The sequence below is a fragment of the Xenopus laevis genome, chromosome 2L, assembly GCF_017654675.1.
Source record: "Xenopus laevis strain J_2021 chromosome 2L, Xenopus_laevis_v10.1, whole genome shotgun sequence".
NCBI classification, from domain to species: Eukaryota; Metazoa; Chordata; class Amphibia; order Anura; family Pipidae; genus Xenopus; species Xenopus laevis.
The window spans coordinates 105,284,299-105,306,914 of NC_054373.1; the positions used below are offsets into that span (position 1 = coordinate 105,284,299).

Genomic DNA, 22,616 nt, shown 5'->3' on the forward strand with positions numbered 1-22,616 from the left:
TCCAGAGGGAGGGAGCTTAATGAAGGTGGCTTAATTCTAGGTTGCACAGATGTCCTAGATTTTAGTACAACTCTGCATAATGCAATTTCACTAGCATCCTTATTAAAGGTGAAATGATGGAAGGTATGTTATTTTATTTCATTATTCCTGGCTAAAGCCTAAAGGGTAAATGCCCCTAACTTTTTACTTACCCCTCTATGCAGATTCAGAGCATTGGAGTTCACTGCAGCCATCTTCTTCAGTAATCTTCGGGTATACTTCTGGCGCGTCGGCAAATTCCGTGACTTTCGTCGTAAGTGTCGTATCGGTGCATGCGCAGTTGGAGCAGTCTGCTGGCTCCCTAACAACTGCACATGTGCCGATATGACACTTACTTCCCGAAGATTACCGAAGAGAAGAAGTGAACTCCGCTGGACAGAATCTGCACCAAGGGGTAAGTAAAAAAAGGTAAGTAAAAAGTTAGGGGCATTTACCCGGGGGTAGCAGCTAGGCTGGGGGGATGAGGGAGGGGGGTCTATTTAGGGTAGGGGGGTAGGGTTTTTTTAATAAGGGGTTGAATTCTCCTTTAAGTCTACTAGAAAATTATGTAAACTTTAAATAAAATTAATAGGCTGGTTCTGCTTCCAATAAGGATTAATTATATCTTAGTTTGGATCACGTACAAGGTACTGCTTTATTATTACAGGGAAAAGGGAATCATAATTTTCCATAATTCCGAACTTCCTGGATAACGGGTTTCCTGATAATGGGTCCCATACCTGTAGCAGACTTTTCAAAGCTGATTGCTTGTGCTTGTGAAATTTAGAGCCCTTAGCTTCTGTAAGTTTGCCTTTGTCAGAAACATATTTGACCCTTTGGGGCCTAGTAGCAGTAGGACATCCTTGTTCAACTGCAGACCATTACAATGAAATCGAACAATTTCTAAACCAAATACAACCCAACAGGAGGTTGAGTAAAAATATAAAAAGGACAGAAAGAAATGGTAATAGAGGTGTAGAAATGTCCAGAATACTGTGTGTGGTTAAGGGCTTTAGAGAAAGGAAAATCTACATCTACAGTAAGAAACCCCCAGAGAGGTTGAGGTGGACTGCCCCTTTGCCCCACTAAATGCTTTTCGGTTTTACAGACAATTTACTTTAAATGACATAGTGCTACCTTCCGCATGGCTGCCTGAAAATGCATTAATAGTATAATATGTTAGGGATTCCTGTTCAGTGGCTGAAAAGATTTCTCGCAAGATATCCTGTGAGTACTTAGACCGACAACTGACAGAAATATTAATGGCCGTTACTGTGCATATTAAAAGCACAAAAGCCCCAAGCAATTAAACAACACTGCTCTGCTCCAGGAAAGGCTCATTCTCTTAATGTGATTAACAAGTAACTCACATGGAAAGGAGGCATCAGCACTGAGAGAATAATGCTGTTTATCAACAAACTTATTATTGAACAGAATCGCCGTATAGAAATGAGGTATAGTGAATTATATGTCATATATGCCTTTCATTCTTTTAAAGCAGTGATCCCTAATCAGTGGCTCACAAGTTACTCAACATGTTGCTCACCAACATCTTGAAAGTTACTCCAAGTGGCCTCAAAGGTGCTTATTTTTCAATTCCTGTCTTGAATACAAGTTTTGGTTGCATAAAAAGCAGGTGTACTGCCAAACTGAGCCTCCTGTTGCCATGCAGCCAGTATTTTCCCAGCCTAGCCACAACAAATTTACTGCCAATGTAGATGATCCCCTGGCCTGCCCTCTTAAGCCCCAGGTCTACCCCAGTCTAACCTTGTTTATTCCCCGGTCACTGCAAAATCTGGCCTTTACCCGTCCATCTCATCATTGCTCCGCCCTGTTTCTTCATCACCCTACCCCTTTATAGCTGACCCATCCCCAAACATCATAGTCTACACTGCTTTCCACTCTGTCTGGTAAAACTATATTAAGAAATGTGGGAACCCTAGTAGGATGCCAGTCAACATAGGGACTACCAATAGTCACTCATAACCCATAATTTGCACCCCAGGAATCATGCTTGCATGCTCCAATGTTTTTTAGATTTGAATGTGGCTCATGGATAAAAAAAAGTTGGGCATTCTTCCTCTAAAATGAAGCAGTTGTCACATACTTTAAATTGTTAACATTTAAGTATTTTATAGAATACCTATTGTAGAAACTTTAAATTTTGTATTATTTAGTTATTGATAGGTTTGCTAATTATTTGCCTTTCTCTTCTGCCTCTCTCTAGCATTCAAATTGAGTATCACTAAGCCAGGCAGCTAAAAGTCTTTAGCTTTGTGAGGCTGCAATGTTATTGCTACTTTTAATTTGTATATCTTTATATTCAGGCCCCCTCATATTCATCTTCCAGTCTCTTATTCTGGTTGCTGTGGTAAATAGGCCATAGCAATCAGATAGCTGCAAAAATTCCAAATTTGTGAGCTGCTGAACAAATATCTAAAAAATCCAAAAGCCATAACACCAATTACAGATTATTTTAGAATATCACTTTCTACATAATGCTAAAAGTTAATTTAAACCCCTTTATTGAGATCTGAGCAAGAGTTAAAACCAAGGCAGTTTAAGATCCTGTTTGAAATGCATTGTTTCATTACTGCAGAGATCCTAAGGCTAAAATTTAATTAATTAACATAGTTATGCATAGATATATTATCTATATAGCATAGATATGTTAGTAAAGCAAGGAAAATAAGTCTTCTCTAGTTTTAAACTATATTTAATTCTATGAAAATATAATATATACAATATATTTAGTAACAGAAAATAGATTCCCCCATTTAGTAGAAGTGCTAGAAATAAAACCCAAATATTTATCTTTTAGATTGTAAGCTCTTTTGGCCAGGGTCCTCTTCTCCTTTTGTATCACTATGTATGTAATTCTGTATGTTCTGTGTATAAACCCATTTATTGTACAGCGCTGCAGAAAGTGTTGGTACTTTATGTTAAAAATAATGATGATAATTTAATTTGTTACATTGTTGAATCACCTCTTATGGGGTCAGTTTATGCCCCTTTTTTAACATCGGTTTGCCTACAGTTTTAATTAAGAATTATGTATGTTATCTCTTGCAGAAACAGGGCAAAACCGCTTAGGCATTTAGCGTGTCATATTCCAGGTGTTGGCAAAAAGACTGTCCTGTTTTTTACTGTGTTGTAATTTACACAATTCTTACTGGAAAACTTTCAAGCCAGCCTTGAAATGTGCTAGTGGGTAATTCAAATTTAAAATGTAATAATTAACAAACAACGTTACTGCAAGAAATGTGAATTTTACAAATATTTAGTTTGATTATGAGTTTTATCACATTTCTACCAAACGCTTACATCGGGTATGGCTTTGTATATGTTTGTGTAGATAGGCAAAGGGCTGCTTGCACATTGTTACTATGCATTTGATGACTTCTAGGGTGCAGACCTTTGACTAGAGCCAGGCCAAGTAGTATTGGCACCTAATACAATACTACTCGGCATGGCACCAAGAGTAACTGCGCACCACCCTGACTAACCTGAGATGTGTCTCTGCTCCCTACTCCTAGTTAATAACTAGAAGTTTTAAAAGTTATAGGTTCTAGGTTATTTAATGGACTTTAACTCCAGAACATTAGGGGGCATCTCATGCTTTACTGCTTACCCAGCTGGTATGTAAAGTTGATGGGGTAATTTTTTAAAATTGGTTTTGTGCCTTGCACATAAGTGTGGGTCTTGTAGCTGCATAAAGTTAAAAAGCAGTGCTATCAATTAAGAGATATCTCTGTGGTTGCCCAATTTTCTTGTGAATGTGAAGGCCACTGATATCCACCAACTAGGCAGGCTTTCATTATAAAAAAATATATATTTCTTATACATATGTTTTAAGTTATGTTTATTATATTAAAGAAGTCTAAAGTTAAGATGTTGTGAAAGTCCACAATTTGTGCATTCTTCTCTGTATAACCACAAATATCTTTTTATATGATAACTGACACAGCTTCACAAATTGCCGTGCTGTGATGAGTATAGTGGTGGTTCTGACTGGATATCTGCATAGAGAAGCTGTGATAATAAAACAGAGGTGTGCCAGAGGTTACAGACCACTGTATGGCTGCAAGGGCAACCGATGAACAAGAAGAACCTGGAGAAAAATGATAAATGATAGCATGAACAATTCCTATTCTAGGCTATTTAATGAGTTTAGTATAATATAATAGTAGTCCAACCGATTTAAATTAACTCACCAAGTTGAGGAAGAGGCCCAGGTGCACCGCCCTAAGCCTCCAGCAAGGGGAGCAGTCAAAAAACAGGATTTTGTAGAGAAGGCACTCAAAGAAGTAATCTTTCTACCGGGCAGTAAAAATAAGTAAAAAGTATTTATTATGTCAGAAGGACATATTCTTACGTGTTTTGTGTTACACACACTTAGTCATAGCCTATGACTAAGTGTGTGTAACATGAAATGCGTAAGGCTTTGTCCTTCTGACATAATAAATACTATTTACTTATTTTTACTGCCTGGTAGAAAGATTGCTTCTTTGAGTGCCTTCTCTACAAAATCCTTATTTTGTAGTTCAGCCACATCTAAATCTTTAAAAACAAAATAATTCATAACTCTTAATTTTAGTTTCCACTAGCTGATTATATCAGCTTCATTTAGTACAATGTGACAGAAACAAACTTGAAATGTAGGCGTAGTTTATATGAAGCCACAAAGACTGGGGCCTAGAGAGATCTTTAGAAGGAATGACACTGTTACATGACTTAATAGAACTGCAATTTGTTTATATATTACTAATGTTTAATATTGTTTAATATTACTAATAATTGCAATGTTGTTGCTAATTGCTAATACTATTTACTGTGTATGTGAGAATGCTGTGGTATTCTCTTTAGACAACAGTAGCACCTGCAGGTCACAAACTGGGCATATTAACTAGGCATATATTTTGTAGTTATTAGGCAATCTGCAACTTATTTATCTACATTGTAATAGGGATGCACCGAATCCAGGATTCGGTTCGGGATTCGGCTTTTTTTTAGCAGGATTCAGTCGGAATCCTTCTGCCAGGCCGAACCGAATCAGAACCCTAATTTGGATATGCAAATTAGGGGTGGGGAGGGAACTCACATGACTTTTTGTCAGAAAACAAGGAAGTAAAACATTTTCCCCTTTCCCGCCTGTAATTTGCATATGCAAATTAGGGTTCGGATTCCATTCGGCATTCGGCCGAATCTTTCACGAAGGATTTGGGGGTACGGCCAAATCCAAAATAGTGTATTCGGTGCATCCCTACTTTGTAATATTTACATGTGTAATAATCGGGAAAAAAAATAGCCTAAACTTTGCACATACCATCCTGACTGTGATTAATTGCTTGTCAAATCAGATCAACAACTGATAACATATTTTTCTGCAAGCCTATTTTTATCATATGAACCCTCTCTGCAACAGGCAAGGGCCATAAGTCTTCAGAGATATTTGCAAGTAATGTGACTGACATGCATTTATACATATAGCTCCATTGAGGGATGCTTAATTCAATTCAGGTGACTTTCTTCTATGAGTAGGGGAGATTGTGGATGCACACCTAAGGCCAATTTCAAAAAGTTTAAAGCCCTGTCTAAATGATTCAAGTAAATATGCAAGTGCATGTAATTTTGAAACAGGGTTTTTTTGTTACAAAGTTATGATCATAATATTGATAAGCCACCATACCACGTCAAGGTAAAACCCCACATGGTGGTCCCTAACTTATTTATCTTTAGTCATAGTAAAAAAGGAACATTACCTCTCTGTGTAGTAACAATTCTTTATGTAAACATCTCCAGTGCTTTGGTTTCAAACTCTGTGCTAAATCCTCCCCCGCCAACTGCTAAGCGGCTTTTAAGAGGGAGAGACTGCCTTAACCAACGCCCATTTTAGAAAAGTAGAAGTCAGGTGTTGTAATTAAAAACAAAGTAGAGTGATATGTGCAGTTGCACAATAGTGTGTATACATGTGTAAGTGAAATGTGAAGGTGTGTATGGTAGTGGTAAGGGAAAGTGTATGTGTATTTGGGAGTATATATGAAAGTAAGCATAGAATGAAAGGGTGTAGAAGAGATGAGTATTGATAAACCACCCATTAGGTGATTAGCCACAGACTGGTGATAATTTTCCACCATATATATACACTCTTTTCTTGCTCAAATCCTTCAGTTGACTTTTTTTTTTTTTACAGCAGAAAATATAACCTCTCTTTCTTTCCATCTAATATAATGATATAACTAGCAATATACTGTAGCCTCATAGTATCCCTAAAGACCAAGTATCTTCTGGGGATAAAATTATCTTCAGTGTAGTTCAATGCTTCATTATTTAGTATTAAAATGGATTTTCAAGCAGTTGAAGTGTCAGTTGGAATGAAGTATCATACTCTTTAGCTTCATTAAACACCGGATATGTTCAAGCCTTCTGACCTACGAGTGCATTAATGGGATGAACTGGCAAATTCATTCAGGAGAGAGATCAGGATTTTTTTTTCACGTAGCAAGGTTTGCAGACAATAACATAATCCTGATTCTGAAATACTCACATTTGTGCACAAAGATATATAATGGTTGACACAGATGTTCCTGGATATTGAAGTGCTACCAACAGGCTTTTCATTTTGGCATAAAAAATGTTCCTGCCATTTCAGGTGGATTTTTGCTTGTAAAACAATATTATAATTATCAGTTATACAAAATGGAGTACAACAGCCTTAAAGATGAATATGGTGTTAAATGCTGTATTTTGTATAATAAACTTGCTGTTCAAGTCCTGAGGTTCAGTAGCCCCATAACAGTAACTATTTTTACCTTCAAAGTTGTCTTTAGCAGATCCCCATCTTGGATCTTGTTAGGCCATCTTGTGAGTGCCAGTGGGACTGCAGATACTTAGGATACTGTGGGCCGCTGCTGAGAAACTAAGCAAAAAGAGAACTTTAAGTTCAAGTAATTGAAATTGATGCTACTGGGTTAATTATTAATCAAGCATGGTGCAAAATGCTCTGGTCTCATTGTTGCCAAATAATGTGAATTAATTACTAGCCTTGTATAAAAAAATGTATATTGCATATATGTATATATATATATATATATATATATATTATATATATATATATCCGCTAAATGACCCAACGTTCAATGTTTCGGTCCTCATTAGAACTCTTTCTCAAGGATATATATTGTATATTATAGGGGTTATTTACTAAACTCCAAATGCAAAAATCACAGTTTTTTTTTTAATAAAATCTGACTTTTAAAAATCACAATTTTTTCCGGCATCTCAGACGTGTTGAGGTTGCATATAAGTGAATGGGAGAAGTCCCAATTTTTTTGATGTGCGCTGGGTTTCATGCAATACCCTGAAGTTTTCAGCAAAAATGCTTAAGAAATCAGAGTTTTCAGGTGAAAAATCCAAAAAAAATTGTGAAAATCGGATGAAAACCCCCCAAAAAAACGTGAAAATCATATTTTTTTCCTCGCAAACCAAATTTTCGGGAAAATGCAAAAATAAATAAGCTTAAAAAACCCCAGCAGATTTGATCGGAGTTTGTAGCAGAAAACATTGAGATAAATTCGGACTTTGATAAATAACCCCCTATGAGTCAGTCCTTTAAAGGGGACCTGCCATACATAAAAATCTGTATAATAAAAGCCCTTTTCAAATTAAATGTGAAACCGAAATTCTTTTTCTTTAATTAATAAAATTTAAAATGTAAATTTAATTAAATCCATACCTCCATCAATCATATTGCATGTCCTGCCTCTATGCCTCAGACATAAAGGTGGGGCAAGCAATTACTTTCACTTTCCACTCTGCACTTCTCTCATTCCCCTCCCTTCTCAACGTTTAATTTTGGAATGATGCAAAACTTCAATAAGAGTTTCCCAAAATGGCGGCTGCCTGCTTGCTGTTGTGTAATTCCAAGACTAAAGGAAACACATTTTAAATAAAATATATCAATGTAAGTATAGTTTATTTTAAAAACACAATAGAAATATTGTTTGGAATAATTTCTTAAGGTTACGGGTCCCTTTTAAGTTAAGGTAATGAACAGTTTTCCCTGTTTAAAATGAACACAGCATCCTCCTCTTAGGACAATACATGAATCTCCAAACTGATTCTGGCATCCTATTCATTGGGTGTCATTGAAATCACAGTGTAATCAACTGGCGACTGTGAGCAGCACATAAACCTTGATTTGAAATATTATTAGTCTGGTTCACAATACTATTTAGGGTCAGGCCCAGACAGGCAATCTGTGGGTTCTGGCAAATGCCAGAGGGGCTGCTATAAGGTCCCATAGAAAGTCAGTATTTAGTGGGCTGGTGGAGACTGTTTGGGGCTCTATGTGGGCTGATTGGGCCTCTGTGTACCTGAAATGCCAGGGCTTATTTTAATTCTCAGTCCGGACCTGTTTAGGGTTGTTTTCCTTATTCGGAAGAGTGCCAGTCCATTAAACACATCTTCAAGAAATAATTCAGTAGCGCATAGCAATGTAAGCCTTTGAGCCATTCCAATCAGAATTTAGCACAGCAATGTTCTGCAGGGCTAATATAAAAGCAAGCTTGAAAACACCATATAATTACATTTTCGAAATTGAATAACTCAACCATTAAAAGTTTAGAAAACTACTGATTTAGAAATCGCCTTAAAAGTTTGCATTGCAAGATTATAATGGATATTTTCATGAATGGTTAGGAGTATTTTCAAGATTCTTTAGTGGTAGTTTATCAAATAAATATGTAAACTGTTATATTTTTACTGGTAAATACTAACAGTTGTCTATTTCTCTGAATAATCAATTGTAAAAAGCTAAATGAGCCTTTTATTGCTTATTTAATTTGCTCCATATCTTGCTTGTTTAATAATGATTCTTTTAGGGCTTGATTCGCTTAAAGCCAGAAAATTATTTCTTAAACAAATCTCTCTGTTCAGTCTACTAAACTTACACTGTACACTGACAAACAATTGTTCTAATCTGCAAAATGCATTGCATTTATATAAAATTCTCACATATACAAGAGTCATCTTATTTTATTACCCTTTTATATCCTTCTGTTGACCCTTTATCTATTATATCATTTCAAAGCATGAAGCCCAGATCGATTTTATTTTATAATGGCTTCAAACATTAGTGCCTAATATCATTTGTCAAGTGCTAAAATGTGTATAAAGATCAGCCAGAATTGCACATTAACAAATTACACGTGCAAAATAAGCAATTGCTGTTACTACACTTTAGTGAATCAAGCCCTTTGCCTTTGGTGTAAAATTCCTTAATATTGCTTTTAAGCCTGGCAAATCATCATTATTGTGTGTTTATTGATTAGGCTTTGCTTATTTCATTAAATCAGTAAGAAGTGTCCTAATCTGTTTTCCTGGAGTCAGGTGAACAAGTTCTCAATGTATGGTCACACACACACACACACACACACACTCATTTGAAATGCAGGTAGTGCTTCTGCCATGAGGCAAGGTGGCACCACTAGGGAAAACTTGAGCTCCATTGTCTGTATAAAAGGATGCTGCTGCATATTCTGGCATAAAATGTTGTGGGCCTCAGAAAGATCCAAAATTTAATGTTAATTAGCTTAAAGTGCATTACATGTTATCACAATATAATGCAATATGCTATCCCCAACAAAACTCACACCTGCTGTAAATCACTGTGCCCATATATAAAAGAAGCAATTTTAACAGACACATCTTCATGTCTAATAATTGGCCACCTACCATCTTCATTAATGTTTAAACACACAGCTTACCATATTCCAATCATTGCAAGCCTTGGCTCTATATTACTATGGTTACCCAGTGGCCCACTGTGAGTATATCCTTAATGTCTATATAATGATTTACTATGTAATGTGCAGTAAAGCAGGGCACTTCTACAGGTCTAATAGAGACTCTTTGCTCTTCACTCTACATATTAAAGGTTATACTGTGTATTTTGCAGGTGTTATGACTGGAAATTGCACAACATATGACAATAAAACCAAGTCCTGTCAAATCTATGCCTGGTGTCCAGTGGAAAATGATTATACTGTTCCCAAGTACGTATTAATGTTATTAAATGACTGCTGCAACCCTTATTCTCATCTTACTTATCTTTACCAGTCATTCCTCTCCAGACTTGCTCATACAAAGTAGAGTAAAATGTTTGAATTTTACTGTACTGTGTATGTGCACATTTAACTATGTGCTAAAACAGCCTATTTCACTTGGTAAAAGATTATTATACATGCATTTAATTTGACATTTTTTATTCTCTTAGGCCTCCATTACTATCGCAGGCTGAAAATTTCACTCTGTTTATTAAAAACAGCATCAGTTTCCCTAGACATGAAGTTACTAGGTTTGTATGAAAGCCATTTTTTTAAACTTAAGTGCATGTGATGGACTCCATAGATGTATTAATATGAAGTATATACTGTTAAAAATATTAGAATAAGTAGCTAAAAAGGGATTGGCATAATATTATACTTTATTATTCAACTCCTGTTGATGCCTATTAACATTTCTGGAAACAAATTGCTAATGTATTATAAGAATTCTATAGAACCAGTTCTTACAAATGTACAATTTCAGGCATGTCTTTAGAGGTTCAAAGACATGAATATGTATTTTATATATATATTTTTGCATAAAACATTTTTCTAAACTGTGTTCAGACATAAAACATAATGGCTTAATGTGTAAATTCCCTTTTTGCAGACAGAATTTAGTGGAGTCAGTAACTAGCAGCTATTTAAAAAAGTGTATTTATCACAAAGAAACGGATCCGCTGTGCCCCGTCTTTCGATTGGGATATATTGTGGAGCAATCGGGTCGGAATTTCAGTGAACTGGCCTACAAGGTATTGTAAAATTGTATTGCTTTTATTATGTTTATAATGTCTGCAGTAGTACAGCAATGAAAAAAAATTGCTGTCGTAATAGTGTAAGACTATTCGGTAATAGCTTCTGCACCACTTGTTACTGTAGCACAAGAGAATTGTGTTAGGAAGAATAGAAATGAGGCATTTCTCTGCCATAGATCAAGTTTTCTAGAATGCATTAATCCAACTAAAATAAATAAAAATGCAGTGTAAAATACAGCTGGGGAAGATGCAAATGTCGTCTACAGCTGCCAGAGCTGCTGTCTGTGTGAATGAGCAAAGCACTGGATAAGATCACATCATATAATTATGTGGCTGACAAGTTCTGACTAAAGCTAGCCATACATGTGCTGATAAAACTGCTGACTGCCCCTCCAGAGATGGCAGATTATGATCTATCTGAAATCCAGTTAGATATCTGTGGGGCAGGTTTGAATATTTCATCATAGGTGTTGATGTGCTGCTCATCCGATGTGGCCCCATAGGCCCGCAGTATGATCTGATTGTTAACTACCGGTAGCTTTCCTTCTCCTTTAAGGTGCCATTGAAAGTCACTATTTAGTGGACTGGTAGGGGCTTTTGTGTATTTGGAATGCCAGGGCCTATTTTGACTCCCAGTCCAGACCTGATCGTATTATTCTTAATAAGTGTTACATTGTCTTTTCTATAAAGCTAACCATAAAAATATATACAAATCAAATGTTTATGGCCTCAAAAGGTAACTAAAAATTCTGCAAATTCTGATAAGACATGAGCTCAGCATTCAGACTTCCAATGGTGAGTGTGTGTGAGATCCTCGCTGAGCACAGAACAGTAGCTGCACATTTCCTTTGTGTTCTACATATTTGTCTTATGCACAGAATGATGGGATTAAGGCTGCGTGGAAAAATTGCACACAATCCAGTCCATGTAAGGGCAGCTTGATTTCAAGATCAGGGTGCAATAATATTTGGACAAGATGGTTACAAGATTGTTATATCGATTGTTACTATGATATGGTTTATGTGGTGGGAAAGCCTTTACTGGTGCATTCAAATCCTATCACTGCTAAGGGAAATGTTTGGCTTCCTCCAGTGAAACATCATCCCTCCTGATTGTGTTAGACTGGACCACACACAATGACCAAATGGTTCAGTAGGCTTTGTTCATTTAATTCACATTTCTCACATTATTGAGCGAGGGATAAATTAAACAATAGTGATAAACACGCTGGTTCGCATTGAGTAAACTTACAGTAATGTATACTTTATGTATTAAAGAAGATTTTAAACATTCTAATGAGCGATTGCAGTAAAAATGTCCTACCACATAATATTCATATTAAAGATTCAGGAAAGTCAATAATATGAAGCTACACAAGAAGCCACCGCATGCAATTACATTTTAAAGTTCTATATGGGGCTAATTGAATAGGGCTAATCACTGATTGGTTGATGTAGTAGGTAGTGTATTTGGATTAGGTTATAGATATTATATATTATCAAATTTAGGGACCTGTTTGTTATTGTAGCATGGTCATTTTTTCATAGTCTACCATATATGAAAACCATGCCATTTCAATCCTCTTAGAAACAATACAGAAAAGGCTGTGGCATCAATACTACAGTTTGAAGTCTGGAAGACTCTGCATTGCTTAGTTTGATGAGTATTGTTAACCTATGAATACTAATTCTTATATCTGCTGCCTTATTTATTGCAGGGAGGAACAATTAGCATTGTAATTGACTGGCAGTGTGATCTTGATTGGCCCGTGAGGTACTGTAAGCCTATCTATGAATTTCATGGACTACAAGATGAGAACAAAGTCTCCCAAGGATTTAACTTCAGGTTTGGCTTTCGATTTTAGGGTATTATTTATTAGCTTTGATAAATGGCTTCTTTAGAATGCACTTAAACAGCACCAGCATCTTCCATCTGTGCCACTGTAAACAGCAAACATGAGTATATTGTGGTCCTCTAGATGTTGGTAAACTAAGATACCCAGAACAGTTAGTTTACTATGTGGGAATATCGGAAGTGAATCAAATGCTGTTTTAGAATTTCCTTAAACTATTGGTTATGTGCAATATAAATTGTTCTTCTGGTATATAGTCATCTGGTATAGTTTTATATTATTTGAGTTTCACTGGGAGGAGGCATGGAAATTGTAAACATAATTATGAATCACAGCATAAAATTATAAGCCCTTCTTAAATACTGACTTTAACCAAAAGTTAGCAGACATTAACATATTGGTGCTATTTAAACAAGTCATAATGATGATGGTTGTAATTATCTGTTGCTTATTGCTTCCCCTCACTTTCTAATAAGGCATGCAAGATATTATAAGGAAGATGGAGTAAGTAAAAGAACATTATTCAAGGTGTTTGGAATTCGATTTGACATTCTGGTAAATGGACAGGTACGTTTCTAGGCATAAATAGTGTCATTAAAGGGCAAGTTCACCTTTAGATTTAATATTTTATAACTGATCCTTAGCAACATTTATATTGTTTTTTTTTATTATGTATGTGTTTTTATTAGCTTTCTTATCCTGTCAATTTCCAGTCTACAACTTACTAGGCTGGTCTAGATTTAAAAAGGACCCCATTAGGCTTACCAACCAAACCACCAACATCACAACCCACCAGTCACACACCCCACACCCTTCCGCCACCAATTGCATGTAGCACCCAACTGGCAGACTGGTGACTGGGCATAGAGGAGATTTTGTTATTTGAATCTCCTGTCCAGGTCCCAGTGCCCTGTATAGTGTACCTCTCCTAGTATCCTGCCATCTTGAGCCCTGTACATTGAGGCCTTCCCACAAATCCAGGCATGTGTGTTGGTTCAGTGCTATTGTAACTCTTATTTTTTTATTGCTTATTTTTGTTTTCAGACACTCTCCTATTCATCTTCCCTTCTCATTCTTTCAAAATTCTGCTTGGTTCCTAGGGTAATTATGCCAAAATTCCAAGCCCGAGAGTTGTAGAAAAGAAAAATTCTGCAAATGTAAAAAAATAGAAAATCTATTTGATTGTTTTAGAATACCCCTGTCAAATATATATTTATATATAAATAAATATATATATATATATATATATATATATATATATATATATATATATATATATATATATATATATATATATATGTCTTGAGAAAGGTCCAGACTGGACCAAAACGTTGACAAATAAACTTCACTTTGCTTGATCTCATTATGAAGTCCTGGAGTGCGTCATTCCTTGGAACACGACAATCTGCACTATATATGTAAAGTAATATGCCTGGGTGCAAGTATTGAAATATCTTAACACTGTCCATTGTGTATAAATACCGCACTCACAGTCACTTCAAAGTGACTAGTGCATCAAGACCAAAATTACACATAATAAAAATAAAAAGTGACCTATACAAACCTATTAAAACATTATACTAGAAAAATTGTCTTTGAAAACTCAATCTATTTCAAATATATTACTATACCAGAGCAGCAGGGAAATAGTTGCACATTGATAGATCAGTTGAATTATCACAACTGGTAGTTGGTGGTAGTTTTGATAGTGGTATAGTAATATATTTGAATAGATTGTGTTTTCAAAGTCAAGTCCTGTGAGTGCGGTATATATATATATATATATATATATATGTTATATATATATATATATATATATATATATATATATATATATATATATATATATATATATATATATATATATATATATATATATATATATAAAGCTCAAAAATTACAGGAAGGCTCCAATAGAGTAAATTTTAAGCACTTAATTACATTTACAGAGAGTCCTCGAGTTACATACACCTAGGGTTGCCGGCCTGGCTGGTAAAAATGATGCTTGACGCCAATACTATTAATAGGAAATAACGGCTAGAATATGGGAAGGCCAGTATTTTTTTCCAGAAAATGTGGCAACCCTACATACACCCGACTAACACACAACTCATACTTACATACAGAGGCTATTACAGTAATGTACTGTGGTTTGCTTGGCCTTTATTAGCATTTAGATTTAATAAACTGCCTGCCCCAATCCCCTTTGGCATGTGTTGTCAGAAAGGTAAAACTAAATATGCACAGAAAGGTAAAAATAAATACTATGTCAAGACAAGCATCTGTCTAAGTTGCATTTAATAAGTATGGGGCAGATTCACTAAGCTCGAGTGAAGGATTCGAATGAAAAAAATTCGAATTTCGAAGTATTTTTTGGGTACTTCGACCATCGAATTGGTTAAATTCGTTCGAATTCGAACGAAATCGAACGAATCGAACGAAAAATCGTTCGACTATTCGACCATTCGATAGTCGAAGTACTTTCCCTTTAAAAAAAACTTCGACCCCCTACTTCGGCAGATAAAACCTACCGAAGTCAATGTTAGCCTATGGGGAAGGTCCCCATAGGCTTGCTAACCTTTTTTTGATCGAAGGATTTTCCTTCGATCGTTGGATTAAAATCCTTCGAATCGTTCGATTCGAAGGATTTAATCGTTCGATCGAACGAAAAATCGTTCGATCGATCGAACGAACGTTTAGCGCTAAATCCTTCGACTTCGATATTCGAAGTCGAAGGATTTCAATTCGAGGGTCGAATTTCGAAGTATTTTTAACTTCGAAATTCGACCCTTAATGAATCTGCCCCTAAATGTATATGTTTGAACTTACATACAAATACAACTTAAGAATAAGCTTACAGACCCTATCTCGTACGTAACCTGGGGACTGCTTGTATTTACTTTGTCTCTATAATAATAAAACAGAACCTTGTACTTAAAGGTAACTAGGCTGCATGAATCCATATTGAAGGCAAAACAATCCTATTGGATTACAGTGCTCTATGTGTGAGGGGCGGGATGGGGGAGGAACACAGGCTGCTTTTAATAGGATTGTTTACACATAAATTTCAAGCTTCTCTTGCACGAAAACTGTTTTGTAACACAGACCCAAATACGCACGCATACATAGCTAGAAAGCTAATTGTGAGGCAGCAGTATTTAGGGGAAGCAAAATCCAAATGCACTACTCACATGTTTTTCAGCAGACCATGACACTGGTACTGGCTGCTAATGCTCAGGAGGGTAACTGTTGAGAATGCTGTACAGTGTTACCAATGTAAAGGAAGCCTGTTCCCACATATCAGTATGTGGAAAGCAATTCATGCTTTTATATATAAATATGTTTATGTTGGTGAGTGCTGAGTGTGGATGATCACTGACAAAGCTGTAGTGATGTTCAAGGTATATGGGATTCCTGGTTGAACTGCAAAAATGCTAGATACTTGTTGTTTAAGAGGTTTATTTAGCCCTGTGTCATTAGACTAAATAAAGTAACAACCTTTATCAGTAATGCCATGCTGCCGGTATTAACATAAAATATGAAAGCAAAAATGACACAATTATAAGTCATACTGTATATACAGTATATAAGCTATAAGGCTAGTCAAACTTTAGAAAAATGACATTTTGGTTGTGTAGGCGCACTGCCTTTTGATTTGTAATAATAAAACAGTACCTTGTGCTTGATGGTAAACTGCAAAAATTCATGTTGGTGTCAAAACAATCCTATTTGGGTTCTTATAACATTTAATGTTTTTTTAGTAGCCTCAGTTAATGACCATCAAGATTATGGAAATACCCATTATCCGAACATCCCCAAGTTCCAAGCATTTATATATTATACAGTAGAACACACATTTTACATTTTTCAGGGGACCAGCAAAAAAAATGTGGCGTGTTATAAAAAGCAGCTACTGACGTACCCCTGTATCTTTATTTCTTTTTTGAATTTGCAGGGTGGGAAGTTTGATATCATTCCAACAATGACAACCATAGGCTCGGGAATTGGTATATTTGGAGTGGTAAGTACAGTACACACACACACACACACACATTCACATATATATAGATATATATATATATATATATATATATATATATATATATATATATATATTGTCCTTGAGTCAGTTCAATATATTTGTTTTTTTAAGGCAGAAGGAGAAGCTACAAAATTAGAATCTAGAATCATAAATGCCAAGATCTGCTCTACTCAAAAAGCAAAGAAACATATAACTCTATAAATGGATGGTTTATTGTATCATAAAAATTGCTTGGACTGGCATAAACATGTTTTCCCCAATGACTAGCTTGATTCCAAAGTACCAATCTAAAAGTAGGCAGCATTTAAGAAGAAAAGCTGCCAGGGTAGAGAGTAATGCCCTCTCTATTGCTTAGTATAAATCAACAGAGCAAAATCTGTGAACGGTAAAAAAGGTCAGTTATGGATAGGAAGGCAGTTTACAAAGTGCAAAAAAATGGGTGCAATCTGCCTTTTTTTGCACTTTGCATCCTGCCTTTGAGTTTAATAATCTGCTGCAGGTTTCTGCGCTCCATTATGGCTCTGTATTCACGAGGGATGGGAGTGCATTCCCTCCGCCCACCCCATAATTTGCACATTATTCGTGTAAGTTAGGGAGTACAATGGATGCACAGACAAATGACGTGCTCTGCACCTCACACTTGATATTTCAATTCAGTGCAAGATTTTAGAGCATAGCTAGACCCTGGCCAGAAGTGCTCTCAGCACTAAGGGGCAAACTTCATGGCTTCTGAGTACAAAAATGGTTTCATTGTAAACTAGGACAACAAAACCAAATGACCAATGCCTATATAAATTGTGCCCTGTGGAACAGTACAGTATAAAAATAAAAACTGGGTAAATAGATAAACAATGTTTCTAATATAGTTACATAGAATATATCACAATAACTCCCTCCTCACCCCCAGCTATTCTCCAAACACATACCTACCCTATCTTGCAAGCTCTGGGTGTGTCGCATCTCTCTTCTTCCTTTGACTCTCTTCATTCCTAATTTGGCTACGTCGGTCTACTATAGCACACTCACCACTGCCCTTAATGAGCTTGCTCCTGCAAAAACTAAACATGCTTCACCCAAACCACTTCAACCTTGGCATACTGCTCATACAAAAGCACTCCAAAGACACTCACGTTCACTTGAGCGTCGCTGGTGCAAATCCTGCTCAGCATCAGACTTTTGGAGCTACAAATCTTCCCTGCGCTCCTATAACACCAGCCTTTCCCAAGCCAAACAAACATACTTTACTTCAATTAAACTCCCTTTCTAAAAAACCAGCACAACTTTTCTCCACCTTTAAGACTCTCCTTTCCCCTTCTCCACCCCCTCCATGCCCATCTGTCTCTGCTCAAAATATTGCTGAGCACTTCAAAAACAAAATTGACACTATCAGAAGTGACATTACACTACTCAACCCCCATAGGCTTCCACCACCCTCCCGCCACACTCCCCAGTCTCTCCTGTGCTCCTTCACCCCTGTGACTGATGATGAAGTCTCAAAACGTTTGGCCTCTTTTCACCTTACCACCTGCCCGCTTGATCATATTCCTTCAAAACTTCTCTGCAAGCTCTTGTCATTCTGAAAAAAACCCTCTCTTGATCCCTCCAATCTTGACAACCACTGACCTATCTCTCTGCTACCTTTCATCTCTAAACTACGTGAGCGCCTAGTCTACAACCGACTAACCTCATTCCTCTCTGACAATAACCTGCTGTGGTTTTAAACCACAAAACTCCACTGAAACTGCCCTGACCCTGTTAACTAATGACCTTTAACAGCTAAAGCCAACAAAAATGTCTCATTACTAATACTGCTAGATCTCTCAGCTGCATTTGACAATGTAGATCATCCTCTTCTTCTCCAGTCCCTCCATTCCCTTGGCCTTCGTGAGACAACTATGTCCTAGTTCTCTTCTTACCTCACCAATCGTTCCTTCACTGTCTCCTACAACGGAGTAGCATATTCTCCTCTACCTCTTTCTGTTGGGGTTCCTCATGGCTCTGTCCTGTGACCCTTATTATTCTCCCTCTGTACTTCCTCCCTCTGCAAATTAATCAGCTCGTATGGTTTCCACTATCACCTCTATGCTGACAATACTCAGATCTATCTCTCCTCTCCTGATCTCAACCCAGAACTCCTAACTCAGGTCTCCTCCTGCCTGTCCGCTATCTCTACTTGGATGTCGCAACGCTACCATAAATGAAACCTCTCTAAAACGGAAATGGTTCTCTTTCTTCCAACTAACACCAGTAACATCCCGGAAGTATCCATCATAGTTAACAATTCCACTATCACACCATCTCCCCAGGCCCAGTGTCTTGGGGTTATTCTAGATTCTGCCTTGTCATTCACTCCTCATATATAGTCACTTATTAAATCATGTCACTTCCACCTAAGGAACATATCCAAAATACAATCATTTATCACCCAAGACCAAGATGCTGCCAAAATTCGTGTTTACTGTATTTACCAGTGCTCAGTTTAAGATGGAATGTTTGTCACTTTCTCTGTTAGAATAACTTTATTTATTTTCTTCATTTGTCATATTTAGGCAACTGTTGTGTGTGACCTGATGTTGCTGCATGTTCTTCCAAAAAGGAACTATTATAAAGAGAAGAAATTTAAACAAGCTAAAACAGATCAAAAGGTTAGTAAAAAAAACCATGGTCAGATCACTATGCAGATGTGTGACCAAGTACTAGTCCGTGGAGGATATTATTCTGCTTTTATGTTTTGCCCAGTCTTGTTGGGGGTGTGTGAATCCTAACAACATTCATCCAAATCAGTTAAAAAATGACTGCAGTGCAGGGCCAGATAGATGCATATGTAGCCAGCAGCACAGAATTTTCTGAACAGGAATATATTAATGAATAAAACAACAAAGCAGCACAGGTTATGAATATTATTAGACATCCTGATTACTGTTATATATATATATATATATAGTGAATAAAGTACCCCCTCATGTAAAATATAAGGATATTATAAGTTACAGAGGAGTTTCATGACCATATAAAAGCATGAGGCCGAAGGCCGAGTGTTTTTATACAGGGCATGGAACGCCGAGGTAACTTCTAATATCCTCATATATTGCAACTGGGGGTACTTTATTATAATTTACAAGTCTCAGTGAATCATGTGACAGAAATGACATCAGAACTCACCGTTTATAACTGATGACATCAGAACTCACCATTTATAAGGATATCATTTACAGGATATGCATGGCTTTTGTGTATTATATAATAATAAAACTGAAGCACGAAACCTGAAATCATCAGATACTACATCTTGCTATTACCAGGGAAATTCACTAATCAAAGCATTTCCATCGGTGTAAACACTTGCACCTCATTCATCAGATGATACTAAAGGGGCACTTGCTGCAAGATGCAAAGTACCTTTCTGAATGTAATGTCTGAGTGGGCTCAAATTTGCTTCTTAACTAGTACTTGCAGAAGTTGATGCAAGCTATGCGAAGCTGCATTTTTAAGAGTGTACCTTTTTAGAGAGAAATGTTGGAATGCATTCACACAGAGACATGTGATAATAATAATAATAGTAGCAAGGCACAAGCACTGCATTCCTCCTCCTGGTGCATCCTGGAGACAAGAGATGCACTGCCCAGGGGTTGGAGCTGGATATACCGTGTAGCAGGTGCTTACAATGTTGGATTAATGGAAGGAAGTTTGTTGGAATTGGAACATATCTATTGTTTAAGAAGCCATGATTGGGCTACTTGTTCTGTTCTTGGCTTCTTTCATTTACTTCCTATTCTAAATCTCATGCAATCCATTACCAATGAGTCAGAGCCCCAGGCCAGCATGCTGTTCTTAGCCAGTGCATTATATTGTTTTAGAAAGTATATTTCTCATTCTATTGCTATAATTCATTGCTTTCAGACTGCTCTGCCTGTGTGCTCTGTTTAGCTCCATCCCAGCTCTTAGCAATGTTTTTCAGCCAGTGCAGGAAGTCAGCTGATTCTGTAAAATCTAATGCTGCCATTAACATTATTACTCAGGATTTATTTCCTGTTTTTCCCATTTACTGATTTCTCTGCATGATGGGATGAACTCCGGAGGGGCAGACACCCCCTGTTCCCCCAATGTGGACACTCAGTGTTACTAGTTTACTACTGCAATTTGTGTTGCTTATATAAGCTTAGTAAGCTGTTAGAATTGACTTGCCTATACTGCAGGGTGAGTTTCTAGCTTTATTAGCACAAACAAACTATACTATTTTAGAATGCTAAGCCTGCTTTACTCAGTGTTTCTAAACTGTGTACACAATACTTTTCCTTTGCATAACTTTTCAATGGGTTTTCTGTAACGATTTAAAATGACATGTTTAATATGTGTTGGTCAAGTCCTGTGTACTATATAAACAACCCGATCTATTCCTCACTTTGCAATCCTTGTACTTCTACAGTTAAATGTAAGTTGCTTGAGCTTTTTGCATGCCACAGTTTTTTATACAGTGTCTGCCATTTTAAGTCCTTGTTATGTCCATGATCTGTTTCATGTCAACCTCAAAAACAGACTTAAGGCATAAGAACTGCCTGCAAACTGCATGTAGCTTCAAAGGAATGCTGGCAATTTTAAGCATGCAAAAAAGCACTTGTCAAGTAAAGGTGTTATGCTTCTGAAGTACACCCTACTGTTGCTACAAAACCTGCTGTCTAGAGCTCTCATTAGAGGGGTTGTTCAACTTCCAAACACATTTTTCAATTCAGTTGTTTTCAGATTCACCAAAAATAACGACTTTTTCAATTACTTCCCATATTTTACTGTTTTTTGTTTGTGTCTCTAGTGTTTCAGTCTAGCAGCTCAGTAATTCAGGTGCAGATTCTGAACTGTTACAATTTGCTGCATTAGTTGATACATTTCTCAGCAGCATCTGTGGTAGAGTCCTGCATCTGGTCGGGTACCTTCAGAATACTTGCAATATGATTGGGACTCGGACAGATTATTCTTCATTTGCCCAGTGTGCGGATGGCCTGTGGGTACCTGATACTCTGTAGTGGGGGCTACAAGTGGTCAATCCAGGGGAAACAGAAAAATAAGTGTCCTAATGGTAAAAACCATCTGGTTTGACGTCACTTCCGCATCAGTTAACAGTGTGGGGAGCGGTTGCGTGAAAATCCATGGGTTGTGAAGGTGGTTTAGCAGTTTGGGTCAGGCTTCGGGAAAACGGGTACGGGTTGGATGCAGGTTTTAAAAAAAAAAAGACCTAATATGTGGAATATTAGCAACTGTATCAACAGCTGCCTTAAATGTAACTCGGGGATTCTGCTCAGTAGGTCCAAAGATAAGAATTGTATCAACTAAATGTATCAATTTAGAACAGTTTACAGTTGAGTCAGTGAACCCCCCCCCCCCGAGCCGCTTCAGAAAGACCCAAAAAGGTGAAAAACAAAGTTCTAAACTTCAATATTAGAAAAACAAATAGAAAATAGATATATGAAGTAATTGAAAAAGTCAATTTCCGGTGAACTATTTGAAAACAGAAAAAAGTGTTGGAAGTTGAACAACCCGCTTCAAACAAAATGCCCCTTTAAATAAAATATATGTAATATAACTGAGTTTAAATGCACTGGCAAAGAGATCAAATGCCCATTAAAAGTACACGAAAACCCAGTTTTTCTGACCATAGAGTCCAAAGAGGCCTGACGCAGCATGACATAGTGAGAGTTAAATAAATGAAAGCTTGGTAATGTAGTTTGTCTAAAACCCCAGGTTGGCGCATGTGTTGATGGGGTTCATAATTTTGACCAGAATGCAAATGTGTGGGGTCTCCACGCACCCAGTTTTAGTTCTATAAATAAATAAATAGCCTTACATCATTA

At 36.8% G+C, this 22,616-nt stretch overlaps 1 protein-coding gene across 2 annotated transcripts in view; it reads left to right on the top strand.

The window, feature by feature from the left end:
• p2rx1.L (purinergic receptor P2X, ligand gated ion channel, 1 L homeolog) overlaps window positions 1-22,616 on the top strand; it is a 53,124-nt gene that overhangs the window by 25,600 nt on the left and 4,908 nt on the right. For both annotated transcript variants that reach the window (XM_041582282.1, XM_018246974.2), the window contains 7 exons: window positions 9,977-10,073; window positions 10,295-10,375; window positions 10,735-10,876; window positions 12,597-12,724; window positions 13,208-13,298; window positions 16,687-16,752; window positions 19,323-19,418. In XM_041582282.1, the coding sequence (XP_041438216.1) occupies window positions 9,977-10,073; window positions 10,295-10,375; window positions 10,735-10,876; window positions 12,597-12,724; window positions 13,208-13,298; window positions 16,687-16,752; window positions 19,323-19,418 (701 nt within the window). The remainder of the gene's footprint in view (window positions 1-9,976; window positions 10,074-10,294; window positions 10,376-10,734; window positions 10,877-12,596; window positions 12,725-13,207; window positions 13,299-16,686; window positions 16,753-19,322; window positions 19,419-22,616) is intronic.